The sequence below is a fragment of the Eulemur rufifrons genome, chromosome 19 (assembly GCF_041146395.1).
Source record: "Eulemur rufifrons isolate Redbay chromosome 19, OSU_ERuf_1, whole genome shotgun sequence".
NCBI classification, from domain to species: domain Eukaryota; kingdom Metazoa; phylum Chordata; class Mammalia; order Primates; family Lemuridae; genus Eulemur; species Eulemur rufifrons.
In genome coordinates, this window is record NC_091001.1 from 33,477,462 (window position 1) to 33,496,103 (window position 18,642).

At 52.3% G+C, this 18,642-nt stretch overlaps 1 protein-coding gene across 1 annotated transcript in view; it reads right to left on the minus strand.

Moving 5' to 3' along the window:
- The window catches only part of SH3RF3 (SH3 domain containing ring finger 3), a 305,736-nt gene that overhangs the window by 66,509 nt on the left and 220,585 nt on the right, over positions 1-18,642 (minus strand). The window contains exon 5 of the mRNA XM_069494498.1: positions 5,706-5,809. Coding sequence (XP_069350599.1) covers positions 5,706-5,809 — 104 coding nt within the window. The remainder of the gene's footprint in view (positions 1-5,705; positions 5,810-18,642) is intronic.

Consider the following 18,642-nt stretch of genomic DNA (forward strand, 5'->3'; position numbering starts at 1 on the left):
TTCTTCTATTTTCAGTTTTTTGAGGAAGCTCTACACTGTTCCCCATGGTGGTTGTACTAATTTATATTCCCACCAACAGTGTAAGAGGGTTCCCCTGTCTCCACATCCTCGCCAGCATTCATTATTGCCTGTCTATTTGATAAAAGTTATTTTAATTGGGGTGAGATGATATCTCATTGTAGTTTTGATTTGCATTTCTCTGAAGACTAATGATGTTGAACATTTTTTCATATACCTATTGGCCATTTGTATGTCTTCTTTTGAGAAATGTCTGTTCAGCTCCTTTGCCCATTTTTTAATCAGATTATTTGATTTTTTTCCTTTTGAGTTGTTGGAACTCCTTATTTATTCTAGTTGTTAATCCCTTGTCAGATGGATATTTTGCAAATATTTTCTCCCATTCTATGGGTTGCCTCTTCACTTTGTTGATTGTACCCTTTGCTGTGCAGAAGCTTTTTAGCTTGATGTGATCCCATTTGTCCAATTTTGCTTTAGTTGCCTGTGCTTTGGGGTATTATTCAAGAAGTTCTTGACCAGACCAATGTCCTCAAGTGTTTCCCCAATGTTTTCTTCTAGTAGTTTCAGAGTTTCAGGTCTTAGATTTAAGTCTTTAATCCACTTTGATTTGATTTTTGTAGATGGTGGAAGATAAGGGTCTAGTTTTATTCTTCTGTGTATGGATGTCCACTTTTCCCAGCACCATTTATTGAAGAGACTGTTCTTTCCCCACTGTACATTCTTGGCATCTCTGTTGAAGATAAGTTCACTAGAGATGTGTAGATTTATTTCTGGGTTCTCTATTCTGTTCTATTGGTCTATGTGTCTATTTTTATGCCAGTACTATGCTGCTTTGATTACTACAGCTCTGCAGTATAATTTGAAGTCAGGTAGTGTCATTCCTCCTGTTTTGTTCTTTTTGCTCAGGATGGCTTTGGCCATTCTGGGTCTTTTGTGTCTCCATATAAATTTTAGGATTACTTTTTCTATTTCTGTGAAGAATGTCGTTGGTGTTTTGATGGGGATTGCATTGAATCTATAGATTGCTTTGGACAGTGTGGACATTTTAACAATATTGATTCTTCCAATCCATGAGCATGGAATATCTTTCCATTTTTTGTATCCTCTTCTATTTCTTTCCTCAATGTTTTATAGTTTTCATTACAGAGAACTTTCACTTCTTTGGTTAAGTTTATTGCTAGGTATTTTATTTTATTTGTAGCTATTGTAAATGGTATTGCTTTCTTGGTTTCTTTTTCAGATTGTTTACTGTTAGCATATAGAAATGCTACTAATTTTTGTATACTGATTTTGTATCCTGCAACTTTATCGAATTTGTTTATCAGTTCTAACAGTTTTTTTGTGGAGTCTTTAGGATTCTCTCTATATAAAATAAGATCATATTATTTACAAACAAGGATAATTTGACTTCTTCCTTTCCAATTTGGATGCCCTTTATTTCTTTTTCTTGTCTGATTGCTTTAGCTACTACTTCCAGTACTATGTTGAATAACAGTGGTGAAAGTGGGCAACCTTTTCTTGTTCCAGATCTTAGAGAAAAGGCTTTAAGTTTTTCCCCATTCAGTGTGATACTTGCTGTGGGTCTGTCATATGTGGTTTTTATCATGTTGATGTAAGTTCTTTCTATACCCAGTTTTTGAGAGTTTTTATCATGAAGGGATATTGAATTTTATCAAATGCTTCTCCAGGATCAATTGAAATGATGATGTGGTTTTGTTCCTCGTTCTGTTGGTATGATGTATCACATTGATGGATTTGCATATGTTGAACCACCCTTGCATACCTGGGATGAATCCCACTTGATCATGATGAATAATCTTTTTCTTGTGTTGTTGAATTTGGTTTGCTAGTATTTTGTTGAGGATTATTGCATCTATGTTCATCAGTGATATTGGCCTATAGTTTTCTTTTTTGTGTCTTTGTCTGGTTTTAGTATCAGGATGACACAGGCCTTGTAGAATGAGTTTGGGAGTATTTGTCGTCTTTGATTTGTTGGAATAGTTTAAGTAGGATTTGTGTTAGTTCTTTTTTGAATACTTGGTAGAATTCAGCAGTGAAGCCACTGGGTCCTGGGCTTTTCTTTGATGGGAGACTTCTTATTATTGCTTCTATCTCATTACTTGTTATTGGTTTATTTGGGTTTTGGATTTCTTCCTGGTTCAATATTAGTAGGTTGAATGTGTCTAGGAATCTATCTGTTTCTTGTAGGTTTTTCAGTTTATTAGTATATAGTTGCTCCTAGTAGTCTTTGATGATCCCTTGTGTTTCTGTAGTATCAGTTGCAATGCCTCTTTTTTCATTTCTGATTTTATTTTTAGGGGTCTTCTTTCTTTTTTTCTTTGGCTAAGGATGTGTCAATTTTGTTTATCTTTTCAAAAAACCAACTTTTCATTTTGGTGATTTTTTTGTATTTTTGTGTTTGTTTCAATTTAATTTATTTCTGCTCTAATATTTATTATTTCTTTTCTCCTACTAATTTTGGGTTTGGTTTGCACATGTTTTTCTAGTTCTTTGAGATGCACTTTTAGGTTGTTTATTTGAAGCTTTTCTACTTTTTCGATATGGGTACTTACTGCTACAAACTTTCCTCTTATTACTGCTTTTACTGTATCCCATAGGTTTTGATATGTTATGTTTTCACTTGTTTTAAGAAATTTTTAGATTTCCTTCTTAATCTCTTCATGGACCCACTGGTCATTCAGAAGCATATTGGTTAGTTTCCATATGTCTGTATATTTTCCAATGTTCCTCTTATTATTCATTTCTAATTTTATTCCATTGTGGTCAGAGAAAATACTTGGTATGATTTTAATTTTTTTGAATTTTTTAAGATTTGTTTTGCTGCTAGCATGTGGTCTATCCTTGAGAATGATAAATGAGCTGGGGAGAACATGAATTCTGAAGCTGTTGGATAAAACATTCTGTAAATATCTATTAGGTCCATTGGTCTATAGTGCAGATGAAGTCCAATGTTCCTTTGTTTACTTTCTGTCTGGATGATCTGTCCAGTGCTGAAAGTGGAGCACTGGGGTCTCCAGTGATTATTGTTTTGGGGTCTATCTCTCCCTTTAGCTCTGATAATATTTACTTACCTTATATGTCTGGGTACTCCAGTGTCAGGTGCGTATATATTTAGAATTGTTATATCCTCTTGCTGAATTGACCCCTTTATCATTATTCAATGACCTTCTTTGTCTCTTTTTACAGTTTCTGTCTTTATACGTATTGTGTCTGATAGAAGTGTAACTATTCCTGTTCTTTTTTGCTTTACATTTGCATGAATGGAATATCTTTTTCCATCCCTTTATTTTCAGTCTTTATAGGTGAAGTGGGTTTCTTGCAGACAACATATAGTTGGCTCTTGCTTTTTTATCCATTCAGCCATTCTATGTCTTTTGATTACAGAGTTTAGTCCATTAGCATTTAATATTATTGATAGGTAAGGACCATCAAAACAAATGTTGGTGAGGTCATGAGGAGGGCTACCCACAACCAAAGCAAGGCCTGTGGGGTTGCCCCACTGAGGACAGAGAGCTTGTCTCATGTGACCAACGCTGATTGCCTGATCCAGAGACCTTTCTCTACACCCCAGCACTGGCAGACAAAAGCTGCTGACTGCTGTTCCTTTGGGCTTCCCTTGCCCTGTCTGCAGGCCTCCCTCTGCCCTAACAGTTTTTCTCTGGCCTCCTCCTCGCAGCTCCCAGGCCCCCAGGCAGTGTCCGGGTGGTCATGTGCCTCAGGAGGCACCTGCTTCCCCCCCCCCACCCCGCCAGGCTGATTAATCACACCTATGTGACTATAGCAGTTTTCTTTTCTGGTGGCAAGATGACACCCAGTCCCTGGAGTGAGGCTGAGAGCCAAGAGTTAGGCTGCTCTTGGTTCGTGGGGACATGCCCAGGGCTGGGCGAGGCAGCCCCTTCTCCAGGGCCAGGCAGGAGCCATACTGAGATGTATCTGTCTCTTCTCCCTCTGCCAAACTGCTGGAGATGTCTCCAGAGGCTCCCACAGGGCGACCCTCCACCCCTTCCTGCCGCCTCTGGTGCTTTGCGCCCAGCAATGGCTCTAAGATGCCCGTGGGGAAGTGGAGGTGAGAAAGACGCTCCTGCGTCATGGGTGCCACGCTCACAGCATTCTCATTGGCCTTCAGACCCTCGGGACAGATAGCTGTGCCAGAAACACAGCATTTAGGAGCAGACACTCACGTTTCTGCCCTCTGCACCACAGCAGGTCAGCCAGAGAGTGGAATTCCCAACATGGCGGGAGTGGAGAGGAGGGTGCAGGAGTGGACGACATCTCTGTGATGCGCAGCTGCCTCCACACACTGGGTGGCCAATGAAGACCCTTCTGTGTCTTAGGGCAGCAGAGCCCTTAGGAGACATGTTCCATGGAAGCCTCTCACATGATAAAAAGAAGGGGCAAAGAATGACATCCTGCCACCAGTCCTTGGTTGACTGCATGGGATCAGGCCTCAGTCCCGAGGGCTTGTGTCTTGGGGCATGTGATGTGGCCTGCAGAGGTCAAACCTATGCAGCAGTGAGGATCATAGAGGCAAATTTGACCTTTGTGTCAGCCCTCCCAGCTTTGCGTGAAGTGGCCAAAGCTGATCAAGGAGTGTGGTCAGAAGACGGTATCTTCTGTCCAGTGTTAATGAAAACTTGAATATCTGCCTCAAGACATCAGAAATGCAGCTTACTCAACTATGATCCCCCAGGAAGCTGAGTGAAAAACAGGTAAATTTCAAATGCCTATAGTTAAGTTGGTTAATCACAGTGGGAGGATATTGGGAGCTCTCCTGTCCACCCCAGATAAAGGCTAAAGTTTCCACTTGACTTAAAGAGCTGGGTGAGTGTGTAGGAGAAGTTAGGCAACTTCTAGGAGACCTTTCGAAGCTTGGCAAATTGCTTTTTCAAAAAGAATTTTTTTTTAACTATATCCCGTTCTCCAACTACACAGGTTCTGAGCGTCCCTCTGACCCCAGATAGATAAGAATTTTCTGGATTCATCATACGGCTTGCCAAATTCATACGCTCCACCTTAAAACATTCATTCGAGTGACTGAACTCTGCCACACACAAGAGCAGAAGGCAATCTAATTCTTCAGAACACTATTTAAATGGGGAATTTTTAAACTGCATATAGCTTTTAAGAGCTATAATTTAACTGAGCAGATTTTCTAAACAAGATAAGCATCTCACTTCCTAGCAATGATTCATCTGGTTATATTCAGGGATGAGATGCAGCTGGCATGACTGGCACGGCCGTGACAGCAGCAGAAAAGCTGAGCTACTCCGAGCAGTTGGCAACCAGCGACTGCCGGGCTCCTAAGAGCAGTGCTGCTCTGGCCACCTCCTCCCTCCCCAGGGCCACCCCAGACCGTCTCAGGGGGTCGTGGCCTGCTCCAAGCTACGGTTGGCTCCTCTCCTGATTGGCTGGTGCCTGTGTGGTCAAATATTTTGAACATCTCTCCTGCTTATAAGAAATGTCCTGGGGACAATGACATTAAAAATACCTGCTGGACTTATGTTTTCCACACTCTCCTTTCAGCAGTGTTACCAGATGCACGTAACTGCCCTGACCAGCTAGTAACAGATGGAAACGCCCTGCAGAAACCACAGGTGCACACACTAGTGTGAGCGGGAGGGAGGCGCCATAGGTGGGGGACCCGACAGACACAAAGGGCAGCTCACACGTTGAGGGGCAGCTGGACCTTGGAAGGCGTGCCCTGCTCTCCGGCCACGGCAGCAGCCCTCGGGATGGCCGTGGGGGTGGATCCGGCTGAGGAGGAGGCATCCTGGAAACAGACAAGAGGAGACAGGAGTGAGGGGGAGAGACTTGTCAGGGGGAAGGAGAAGGGTAGAGTCAGGGTGGCACGGACAGGCGCTTGCCCCTCCGTCGGCCACTTGGCCCGCCGGCCCCTGAAACGCATAGGCTGCACTTGCCTGGGTGGTTAAAATGCTTTTTTAGCCCACGGCAGGGAGCCTGGAGGCCAAGGACACCTGTCCCCTTCCGAGTAGCTCAGGAAACATCCTCTGGCCTGCGCCTGGAGAAGGCCATGCTGGGACGCCTGGCTTTGTTCTCAGCACTTGAATGAATTATTCTTTTTGTTAAAGAGTGTCCACACAAAACCTTTCATGCTATGAAACATGAGCTTATTTAAAAACGGTGTCCCCAGGAACTGGAAGATTGATCTCGAAGGAAAATTGGCCCTTTGGCAGTGGACAGAGCGGCAGGCCATGGGGTCAGGATTCACAGGGCACAGCCCCCGCCAGGTCCCGAACTGCTCAAAGCTTCACGTCTCCAGGCGAGGAGGCCGTCTGAGGAGTGGTCTGCTTTGAGGTGGTGCCTTCTCAGCACCAGGTGTGCTGAGTGCTCTGCGGGAAGGGGTCAAAGGCCAAGGGCCAAGGGTAGCAATCTGGCAGCACCAAGGTCCTGCCAAGGAATTCCAGCATGGATAATTCTTAGACCCAGCCCGGGAGGGGCAGTGCTGTCCCCAAATCCCCTCACAACCCAGTCCCCGTCCTGCCCCTGCCCTCCCCGGGGCAGCCGTCCTGTCTTCCTGTTCAGAGGTATTAGATGGCACAGTGGTTGAACGGTGCCCAAGTCCCAGCCCCTGGCACCTGTGGATGTGGCCTCATCTGGAATAGGGTCTTTGTAGACATAATATAAGGAGAAGAGAGAATCCTTGCTTAGAGCGGGCCCTGAATCCAAAGGCTAGACACAGAGAGGACAGGCACACACACAGGCCATGTGTCACGGACTGGACATGGGTGTGAAGCATCTCAAGCCCAGGAACGCCGAGGATTGCCGGCCGCCACCACAGGTCACGAGAGAGGCCTGGAAGAGAGTCCCCTCAGGCTTCAGAAGGAACCAACCCTGCCGACACCTTGATTTCAGACCTCCGGCCTCCAGAACTGTGAGAATAACTTTCTGTTGCTTTGTGGGATGCTACGGCAGCCCCAGGAAGCCCCCGCAGGAGGTATCGGGATCCTGCAGGAGGGCGGTCTGTCTCCCAGGCAAGGGAGCCAGGGGCTCCTCCCTCCCTCAGGGATCCCTGGGGGCCCCAATAGAGACAGGAGGGAGACCCCAGAGACACTGGAGCCAGGTGGCCTGGCCAGGCCGCAGCTGCGCGGGCAGAAGGCAGGTGGGGCGGGGGCTCTGGCTGGGAAAGTGCGTGTTGTCAGGGCTGTGTGTCCTCAGGTGGGCGAAGGTCGAAGAGGCAGAGGTGGGAGGGCAGAGCTGGCTGCAAGGCTGCTGGGCAGGGGGACAGCCCTGCCCTCAACTGGCCGCTGGTGTGAGGGAGCCAGGGGTGGGTCTCCTCAGCTCCCTGACCAGTTCCAGCCTTACTGAGCTGAGGAGCCCACGCACTGCAGGACGCCTTCCGACCCCTCCCTGGTGGCCACACGCCCTCCGCACCAGCAGGGCCTGAGACTGTGGGCAGCCTCTGCAACGCAGAAACTCGCTCGTCCTCCCATGTAATCACGGAGCACCTGGCAGAAGGAGCCGTGCAACCAGGAAGCGCAGCCCCCCTCGTGTCTCCAGGTCACGCTCAGTCTCCAAGGACTCACCATCGCAGCTCAGAGGAAAGGCTGCCCAGGGCCCGGGGTCCAGAGGAAGCCCCTTACCCATCCCATCCCCTCGGCCGGGACAGAGGCAGGGAATGGCTGAGTGCGCCCGTGGGGACTGAAGGGAGGTGTGAGCATTTCTCCCTGCAGATGGACTCCGGGGGACAGAGGGGAGACAGAGACCAGGAGGTGGTCCCAGCAATGGCTGGGTCACTTTCCCCACAGCCGCCCCATGGAGTCCAGGGAGCTTCGTGCAGGGACACCCAAGGAGGAGGAGGAGAAGGCTGCCACCTCTCTCCTCCCAGAAGCTCCCTCCTGAGGTATCTGTGCAGGGGCCAGGCGCCCCGAGGCCTGGTTTCCCAGTGTCCATAGGTCACCCACCTCTCAGTATTGCTGCATCGGGGACTAAGTTTCAACATGAGCTTTAGAGGAGACATTCAAACCCCGGCAGGGGTAGTGGGCGTGGAGGAGCCCAGAGGGCCCCGGTCAGCAAGACTGCAAGCAGCAGGGCTGTGTGATTCCTGAGGCTTCCGGTCCTCACCCCGAGACTACAGGGAGAAGGTAGTCCCAGGCTCACACCTGCAGCTTTTTTTTTTTTTTTTTTTTTTGGTTGAGACAGAGTCTCACTTTGTTGCCCAGGCTAGAGTGAGTGCCGTGGCGTCCGTTTAGCTCACGGCAACCTCAGACTCCTCGGCTTAAGCGATCCTACTGCCTCAGCCTCCCGAGTAGCTGGGACTACAGGCATGCGCCACTATGCCCGGCTAATTTTTTCTATATAGATTTTTAGTTGTCCATATAATTTCTTTCTATTTTTAGTAGAGACGGGGTCTCGCTCTTGCTCAGGCTGGTCTCGAACTCCTGACCTCGAGCGATCCACCCGCCTCGGCCTCCCAGAGTGCTAGGATTACAGGCGTGAGCCACCGCGCCCGGCCCACACCTGCAGCTTTACGGGGACCTGTCAGGAAGCCCCAAGGAAGCTCGGCCTGAATCGGGGAGCCAGGGGGACGGTCTGGACAAGCTTCGGAGGCTATTAGTAATGACAGCAGCAGCTGTGACCATGGCATCAGCGCCCGACGCAGTGCTTACCATGGCCCTGCTCTGAGCATTTCCCCTGGAAGACAGCTTTGAATCCTCACGACAAGCCTGCAAATGGGCATTTGCAAAATGAGGAAATTGAAGCATGGAGAAGTTAGGTGAAGGGCTCACGTTCACACAGCCAGAAAGTTGGCTGGGCTGGCCTTGAACTCAGGCAGGCTGGTGCAGGGGCCGCGGCTCACCCAGTGCACCAGAGGTTAGGTCCCCGCAACCGCCAAAACAGCACCGCGGATTTACTACCTTACAGTTCTTGAAGTCCTAAGCCCTAAAATCAAGGCACTGGCAGGGCTGTTGATATGGTTGGGAGGTCTGGCCCCTCCGAATCTCAGGCTGAAGTTGATGGCAGTGTTGGAGGTGGTCACGGGGGTGGAGCCCTTAGTGAGGGCTCGGAGCTGTCCTGGTAATGAGCAGTTCTGGCTGTGTCAGCTCACGTGACAGTGGTGGTTTGAAGGAGCCTGGCACCTCCTCCTCTCTTGCTCCCTCTCCTGCCACGTGACACGCCTGCTCCCCCTTCACGTTCCGCCTCCGCTGGAAGCTCCCTGAAGCCCTCACCAGAAGCAGACGCTGGCGCCATGCTTCTCGTACAGTCTGCAGAACCGTGAGCCAAATAAACCTCTTTTCTTTATACATTACCCAGCTTCAGGCATTCCTTTATAGCAGCGAAAACAGACTAACACAGCTGTGTTCCCTCTGGGGGTTCTGGGGGAGAATCCCTTCCTGCCTTTTCAGCTTCCAGAGGCGTCTGCATTCCCTGGCTGGTGGGCCCTTCCTCCACCTCCAAAGCCAGCAGTGCAGCATCGCCCTCTCTCCCTCCCTCTCTCTCCTCCCTTCCTCTCCCTCCCTCCCTATCTCATATCTCGGCTGCCATGATCTTGTCTCCTGTGGCTCTGACCCTCCTGCCTTCCTCTCACATGGACCCTGGTGGTTATGTGGCCACTGGACAGTCTAGGAGCAGCTCCCCACCCCAGGGTCATTGTCTCTTCTGCCATGGGCAGTTCTCAGGCTCAGGACTCAGGCATGTTTGGGAGCCACTGTTCCCTCCTCTACCGACAGGACTAGTGGATTCACAGTCTGGAGGCAGCAGGGAAAGGATGGCTGAGTATCCAGCCTCCACTAGCCGGACATGCCACTTGAAGAGAAGTGGATGTGAGATTGGAGAGGGCTCAGTGTTGGACACGTGTCATTTGGCCTGGATACGTCTTGGCGTGGAAGATGAGGGCACCCACGATGCCATCCAGGCCTGGATGGGTGACCTGAGGTTATGAGCACAAAGCGGACCTGGAGGTGATGCAGCCTGGCCGCGGGGCCTGTGCCTGTGACCTTAGACAGGAGAATGGCCTGGAGCCTTGGTTCTCTCATCTTTGAGAATCACGGACTTCTCCTCTGACCACGGTGGAGTAACAGGGACTGGGTTTAGCTTCCTGCCTGAAACAAGTGAAAAACTGACAAAACACAGAATCAGTGGTTCCTAAGACTTTGGAAACCAAGCAGTGAAGGACAGAGAACCTTGAGGGATGAGAAAATGGGGTCATGATGGCTCCCATCGTCTAGCTGGACTACGAAAGGAGATAATTTATGGCATATAAAGGAGTCACAGTAAGTACACAAACTACATAGTTGTCACAGCAACTGCAATGGTTATTGTCATTCCTGAAGCCAGAGTATAAGGGGACACGGTGGCCTGGGGGGCTGTAAAGCCAGGAGGGGGCACCCTGGGGCAGCCTGTGGGATGTGACCCAGTGGGGCCACAAAGGGGCTGACAAAGCAGAAGGAGCCCAGCGTCACTGTGTCCCATGGCCCGGGGGAGGGGAGACTATTGTAGGAGCAGCCACCGTCACTAGTGCTGCATGCTGTGGAATGGCCAAGGGAGCCCAGGACCAAGAAGGACCTACCGGACTCAGGGACTCTGATGTGCACAGGTGCTTCCTGGGGCTGCAGGCTGCCCCTGGTGGATGACCAGGGAGACTCGTACCCTCCATCCTGCTTCCCATCCTGCCACCTTTTCCTATAGGGAGAGCTCTTGCACCTGGCTGGGCCAGTGGACCCACACTCCCTGGCTCATGCCCTGTTCTGCCCTGTTGGTAACAGAGAAGGCTGTGCCTTCAGGTCCTGCGTGGCATGGCCCTGGTGACATGCCGGTGCGGTGGGAGGGGCAGGGGTGCTGCCCCAGTTCACAGAGTAGGAAAAGGTGTGTGGGGCCAGAGCAGTTCCCAGGCACAGTTGGCCCCCAGGCCTGGCATGGGCTGGCAGCTGGCTGAGGACACAGAACACTGTGCTGCTGTCTACACCACAGGCCTGGAGGGCTGTGCAGGGCACGTCCAGTGGAAAGGAGGTTAGAGAAATGGGTATGAAGGATTATCTCATTTCTGCCAACAATGCATGTTTTTTAAAGGCAAAAAGTCAGGAAACTTACATATGAAATGGTAAGATTGATCCTCTGGGGAGCTGGGTTTGGGATAATTGTATTAATTTTAATCTACATGTTCAACTTTTACATCTTTTTAATATCAAGTGACCATGTTTTCTGAAACATTTTCACAGAGATGTGAAGAGGATAACAGGGTTGAACGACTTGAGGTCTGGCTGCCGGTGAGCCCACGACATCCTTGGTTCCCCACTCGCCACCTTTGCTGGGGGGTGCTGGGGGATGACGGGAGGGTGGGGTGTGACCCTGCAGCACCAAAGGGGCCAGGCTGGCAGTTCGCACGGCCAGGCTCAGGGGACGCTGTTCCGCAGCAGCGGGCAGTCGGCCGGGTGGTGGGAGCAGCAGGTACACAGCTGCTGGCTCTCGCCTGGCCCGTACCCCTGCTTTTGTTAACAGGCTGCTTGTCCCGTCCAGATGAACTCTCCAGAAACAGCCAAACCAGCCCAAACCAGCACAGTACAAGCAAAGCGCAGCCAGTGCCCGGATGGGGGGCCGCCTGCCTGGAGTCCGCCCTGGCTCACCCATCTCCCCTCCCCAGTGTCCTCGGGCCACCCAAGCCACATTCGATAGGAGGGAATGATGGTTTGGGCAGGGGAGCAGGAAAGATGGATTCCCACCCGTGGGCAGAGGGAGAAGGCTCAGCAGAGAACGTGGCCTTGCCAGAGCAGCAGCACGAAGCACGAAGCACGACCCCGTCTCTGCCGGCATCCATGACTCCCCCAGGGGAGCCAAACAAGGCGGTCGGCAGGGCGGGGCGTTTGGAGGCTCGGGAGGGCTTAGCCAGGGGCATCTGATCTGGGGAGCAGTCACAGGGCCCCTTGGGGTGTCTGGGGCCTCAGCCACCCTGAGATACCCGCGTGAGGGAGGGAGGGACACTGGAGCGGCTTTGCTGGAAACCTGTCCCTCAGCTGAAACTTGATACAGCAAACACTGCACAGCAAACACGTGGGCTCTCACAGCCAGCTGGTGCTGAGAGCTGGAGTGCAGGAGCCCAGAGAGGTCATACCTGGGGAAATGTTTTTTTCTCCCAAAGGTCAAGATGGAGCGTTCTCTTAAACCGATGCACAGCGAGCATGGGTCCGTGGGGCTGCCTCCCTAGTGCGGCTGCAGGGCAGTGTGGGGCCCCAGCGAAGGGCGCAGAGGGGCGTCCTGCTGTAGGTGGCAGCGTCTCTGCCCTTGGGGATGCAAAGCTAAAAGTGCAATGAAGCTGCAGCCTGCTGGCTTGGCGCAGCTTCCTGGGCAGACAGCGCCAGCCCGTCATGCTCTGAGCCGGTCCTCATCTCGGGGCTGGGGGTGCAGGCGAGGAGCGACAGTGCCAGGGATCTCCCACCCACCGGCTGTGCTGCGGACCACTGAAGGCCTGAGGAGAGCCCGCCAGTGCTGGTGCTGCGGGGAAAAGTGGCCACTCCTCTAAACCATTGTGATTAGAAACCCCGATGTACAGGGAACAGGTTCCAAGTCTTCCGAGAGACGGCGCTGTCTGATGCTCCCTCACACGCCTGACCCATCGCTCCTCTTCCTGAGATACTCAAGGGTTTCTCTGAAACTACAGCACGTGCAGAATAAGAAGTCCGGTTTGAGACCCACTGACGGTGACACCAGGGCGTCAAGGGCTCTGACCACACGTGGGGCCTGTAGCTGGACGCAGGCCTGGCTTTCTGCTAACCGCCAGCCCCCTCTCTGATACTGCTTTGATTTGTAATGGCTTAATTTCAATGACTCTGGCCTCAAGGGATTAGTGAAGACGTGGCAGCAGAGAGGGAGTCAGGTGGTGATAAAAATAAATGAGAAGGGGCTCTGGGTGCTCTTCAAGAAAAATAATTGGGAATGCAGCGCTTGGACGGATGCTCGTCCTGTCTCCAAACCACCCGACAGGCATCTCTGCTCCATCTCAAAGTGCAGTCCAGCCTTGTCTACCACGGAGCTGTGCCCATCGGCCCACCCCCAGGAGAGGTCTTTGATCATAATAAGGTAGGTCTGCATTGCAGTCTTTGAGTGACTCCATAACAGACACGTGCTGGGATTCCGCCTGCGCAGGTGGACATGCGCCTTCCAGAGGAGCTGGCCGCCAGTGCGGGAATGCCAGTGGCCCAGTCCTCAGCGTCACTGACCCATGGAACAGTGATTACAGGAATCCCTGGGGCCTAATGCTCCACAACACAGCCCACAGGCATTTAACACGAGCCCAGCATGTGCACGGCTGGCTGGCAGGGTCACGGGTTGGAGGGGACGCCCCTGTCCCACAGAATTCACAATGGCGTGCACAGTACAGGGAAAGCCTGCTACTAACGCTGCTCCCCGATACACGAGCCAGGCACACTCCTCTGCTCCACACCTCCCTCCCTGGAACAGAGGCTGCGTGGTGAGCGCACACACCCCTGCAGCTGCCCGGTAAGAACTCCTGCCGGTGGTGTGTTTCGTGAGACTCCAGCCTCCCCTGGTTGGAAGCACCAACTCTGGCTGTGGTGCTGTGGCCGGCCACAGTTCCCCAATTCTAAATTGGCAGGTTGTAACCAAACACTAGTGATTAGAGGCTCCTCACTACATTTGAATGGGGCCCTTGAGCAGTAGCTGGGAGCCAGGCTGTACTAGTTTCCTGTTGGGATTACTAAGAGGGAGAAGAGGGAGTCTGTGGCTTGGCAGGCTGTGTGGGGGCTCCTAGCCGCTTTCTTTGACACCATGGCACAGATGGAGACCTGAGAGGAAACATGTCATTTTAATTTTTAATGAGTCCAGAAGACACTGTCATCACCCCAAGGAGCAGTGAAATGAGCATGTATTATTCATCACTCGCTACCACTCCATTACACACCGTGTAAATCAGACCCTCATGAACTTGCTTCCCAGAGAAAACTCTAGAATAAAACATTTATGGCCCAATTCTTCTGCTCAGTTCTGCAAAGAACAGCAAACAGCTTGTACAGCCAGAGGCCCGGGTACCTCCTGAGCTCACACCCCAGCAAGGGCACAGGCCGGGGAGCCCGAGCACAGTGGTCTGTCCCAGGAGAGGGGGCTGCCGTGCTAGCTGCCACACAGCTTCCACGTTCCCTTGGTGGGCGAGAGGAATCACTTGCTCACCCCGGGACATGGAGGCAAACGTTCACCCGCACCGCTGCCCACCAGCCAACTCCTCCCCGAGGTGCTCCAGATCTGCCCGTGGGCTATCTAATTCTCACCCACAGGTCAGATCTGCCCTGGCGTCTCCACCCCCTGCTTCTGCTGTTGTGAATAAAGTTTTATTGGCAGCCAGCCATGTCCACCATGCACTGCTGCCTCTGCTTGCTCTGACCCTGCAGGGCGGAGCTGAGTCACGAGGACAGAGACCACGTGGGCTGCAAAAATCTAAATATTTACTTTCCCCCGGAAAGTGTGCTGACCCCTGTCTAGGTGTGTGTGATAAGAGGATGAACCTCCAGTTTCTGCCCTTGTCTTGCTGGGCCAATAAACTGGGACCAAAAGCTAGAGCTGTGGCCAAAGCACAGTAAGGCATTCCCATGACATTATTAAGGAGAATGGGCCAAAAAAGAGGTGTGGAACATGGGAGGACAGCACCCACAAAACTAAGGAATGCAAAGCTCAAAGTGCCAAGGAGGGTAGGGGAGGTCTGCAAAGGCAGTGACAGGATGCACGTTTCTCCCACCTGGGCCTTCGCAGGTCTCAACTCTGAACCAACAGCTCTTGCCCTGGAAACTTTTTCCACTAGGAAGAGTCATGGATGGTCTCCATCCATTGCTTTCCCTTCTCAGTTCTTTCCCGTGTACAAGAGCCAGTTTGCTCACTGGCCTTTGACAGTAGGAAGCTGTTCAGTAGCTCCCACGGACCCTCTTCGCTGTGTGATCCGTAAGACCAAAGGCGTTTTCACCTGTCTTGCACAAAACGCACAAGATTCATTTGCATCCAAGGACTCAAACAGAAAGTGCCTCTGTTGCAGCAGTGGCTCCCTTGGTCCTTTGGTGGCTCCTGAGTTAGAGCCATATCCCATGGGGGGTAGACGGAGGGTTCTTCATGGACCCCCACCTCTAGGCCCCTGGGCCCACTAGGCAGTGAGCACAGAGTCCACGCCGTAGAGGGTGGAGGTGGGAAGGGCCATCGGTCGGCCCAGGAAGCAGGAGGTGACCAGGCAAGGACTCCAGGCCCCTGTGGCAGCTTCCACTGGGGTTGTCCGGGTCTCCTCGGGCCTCTGGTGTGAAGGTGCAAGCTGTTCCTGCGCAGAGGATGGCAAGGACATTAAGAACCGTCCCCGTCCACCCTGGGCCTCCTGCTGCCTCACCCCCTTCCTCTCCTCCCTTTCCCAGAGCTCAGCTGCCTGCTTCCCTCTGTGCAGGGCACCTGCCTCCCCACCCCAGATGCCATCTGGGTGCAGTGGGGGCCGGGACTCACACGCTTCCCTGGCCCTGCACCTTCCACGAGCTCACAGGACCTTGTCCCATGTGGTCCATTCACACGATCAGCCTGTGAGCTTCCCTGAGGCAGAGGGTAATGTCCACGTGGAGCCTGTACATGTGAGGCCAGCGTGTGCCACGCAGAGTTCTAGGGTGCTTGTCTGGTGCCAAGGGGACCCCAGGGACCCCCTCTGACATGTCCCTCCCTCATCTGCCTCGATCAGCCCAGAGTCACAGGCAGAACTTGTGAATGTGGTTCCTATCTCATCAGAGATGCACCAGACACCGTGGAGGACAAGCTTGGCACACGACAAAAATCGTCAGGACTCCAGCTCACAGGCAGCCACAGTGTCCTCATCCCCACTCAAAGGCCAGGCTGGTAAGTCACACAGGTGTGAATATGTCCAGATTTGCAGAAAAGTTTTTCTTGTGCACGATTCTCACAATGGAATTTTTTTAGTATCCATCTCAGGTTCCCTTGGTACTTTTTTTGGTCTCCTTATAAGGCATGTAATTAAATTCGTAACTTTCTGAAAATGCTGAAAATCGGCCCAGGGGCTCCTCCATGCAGGCAGCATGTGTCCTGCAGGCGAGTGCCGGGGCCGGAGGCGGCACAGCCCACACGCTGCTGACGACCCCACAGCTTGGGAAGCGCCGGCCTGGGGCAGCAAAGTCCTGTTTCCGTTTCTTCAGCTTTTCTCCAGCACTTCCTCCCACTTAGGGTGTTTGTCTGTCTGTCCTGTGGCAGAGATAAGATCCAGCCAACGAGGGGAGCTGAACTTGAGACAAATGGCAGGTGGTGATGCATTTTAAAGATGCCTGGAAGCTTCCATGAGGAGTTCTCCTCATTTACTTCTCAGACATGAAGACACTTGAGAAATGCTCTCTTTTGATGTTCTCTCTGCTGAATTTCAAACACTTCCCTTTCCATTGATTTAAAGGGCATTTTCCTGATCTCCAGGGGTTGCTTATTTGGAGGTGATCTGTCAGCTGTTGGGGTCTCCAGCCAGGGCTGCGGAAGGAGTTTGTTCTGGCTGGACGGGGAGTCAGCCTGCATCAGATCCTGCTGCTGGGCAGGCTGGGAGCCCCCAGACGCAGGGCACTCGGTCTGCTGAACCAGCAGGTGCCACCGGCAGCACAGGCGCAGCCATCAGAGCAATGCTGGCCTCAGTTTATAAAGAACTCAGCGCTTCCTCCACTGTGGTCTGTGCAGAGAGCAGCTCCAGCCTTCCCAGGTTTCCCACCTCTGCGCTCAGCAAAGCCTGTGTCCAGCAAGGGCTCCAGGGAAGTGGCATCCTGGAGTCACTGCTCAGCATGTGTGTTCTCCTCCTCTTCAAGCAGGGTGGGCCTGGAGGACTGGCTTTGACCACTGAATTGTAAGCACAGGTGACAGGTGTGCCCTGCATGCAAGAGCCTCTAAGGGCCGCTGCACTGGCTGCCAGGTTTCTGCCCCTGCCATGGTCACTGGAGACATTCCACACCAGGGGCCAGCAGTGTTCTCTGTGCAGGGACTGACAATTGCTCAGGCTTTGTGGTTCATACGATCTGTCACGACTACGCAGCACCCCTGCTGTGGCCTACAAAGAGCTACAGATGATATATAAATGGGCAAGTGTGGCCATGTCCCAGTAAAGCTCTGATTTACCAAAACAGGCAGAGAGCTGTACTTGGCCTACAGGTGTTTGCTGGTATCCCTGGGGGGAGGACACCAGAGATGAGCCACCTGCCCATGACATGTGCAGTATGAGATGCAAGTGTCCACTGCTTTATGCCTCGGGGAGCATGGGCTGCTTGTTACATGGCATAGCCACCCGCGCTGACTGACACGGGGCACTGCAGAGCTAACTGTGTCCACTGAGCATCCATCTGCAGGCAGTTTGGTGACTACTCAGTCTCTTGCCTTTTTTGTGTGTGGTTATGAGGAAATTCTTCTAGACTATAAGTAATTATGTCCCAATTTGATCCAATAACCTTGATAAGCAAATATTTGGATTTCCAATAGCGGAGTTGGCCTGAATAGCCTCTTCCCCACTCCTTTACTCAGAAAGACCTCCGTCCCCCAGCAGAAAGCTGACATGTGAGGCTACTCCATTATTCAGCAGGAACAGAGCTGACCCTCTGACCTCTCCAAATAGCAGGGAGCAAGAATTCCTAAGGGTTCACATATGAGCAGGACAGCCATCTGAGGTTCAGTCCCACTGCACGCCCCTGGGAGTTCTCAGCCAGACACCCGGCAGCTGTGTCCCTCTGCAGCCATCGGCATGGATCTGAGGCCCATGGGGCACTGAGGAAGGCCACGCGGCCTTTTCAGGGCCGCACTGTTGTATGTGCAAGACCGTTCAGTGTGCAGTGCTATGAGGTGGGTCACGTGGCCCACCCAGGAAGAAAATCAGCATGTGTGAGCCCCACCATGGGCCAGGCACAAGGACCCAGAGGTCAGTGGCACCCAGCTCCGGCCCTCAAGGACCTAGAAGCCCGGGGGTGCGGGGCAGCCATATGTATAAGTAACGTTCCACGGCAGACATGTGGGAGATCCTGCTGGCACAGACAGTGGGGAATTACCTGGCTGGTGGAGCGGTGGCATGGAGAGGAAGTGGACATTTCAGACGGCCTGGAGGGTGAGCAGGAGCCCTGTACACAGCGTGTGTGTGCTGTGTTGGGGACAGGATGAGCCCAGGGGCAGTGAGAAGGGACAAGGGCAGGCGCCGAGCTAGGAAGCCTAGGGTTTGTCCCAAGGCCGTGGGAGTACCCAAGAGAGAACCTCAGTGCAGGAGATTCCGGAGGGAACCTGGAGTCAGAGTGTGGGAAGATGCAGGGTCCTGGCTCAGGGAACTTGAGGACGGTGGTGTTCCTCCTCCAGGTACAGGGAAGCCATCACACTCTCCTGCTGTGTGTGGAGGCCGAGGCACTTCTCGGGGGGAGCTATCAGGTACAGTTAAAGAAGAGTCTGGTTTGGAAAAGGCACTGGCGGGCAGAGTCCAGACACACTGGGGTTTGGCGCCTGGCTGGAGTTCTGGGAAGGGCAGAGCGCCCCACGGGGAGTGTGCACAGGATGGAAGGAGAAGGCAGGGGCATCAGTGTTCACGTGAGGGGCCAGGGCAGGGCTCACACTGGGGACAGTCACAGCAGCAGGAAATAAGGGGGAGGCATCCTCAGTAGT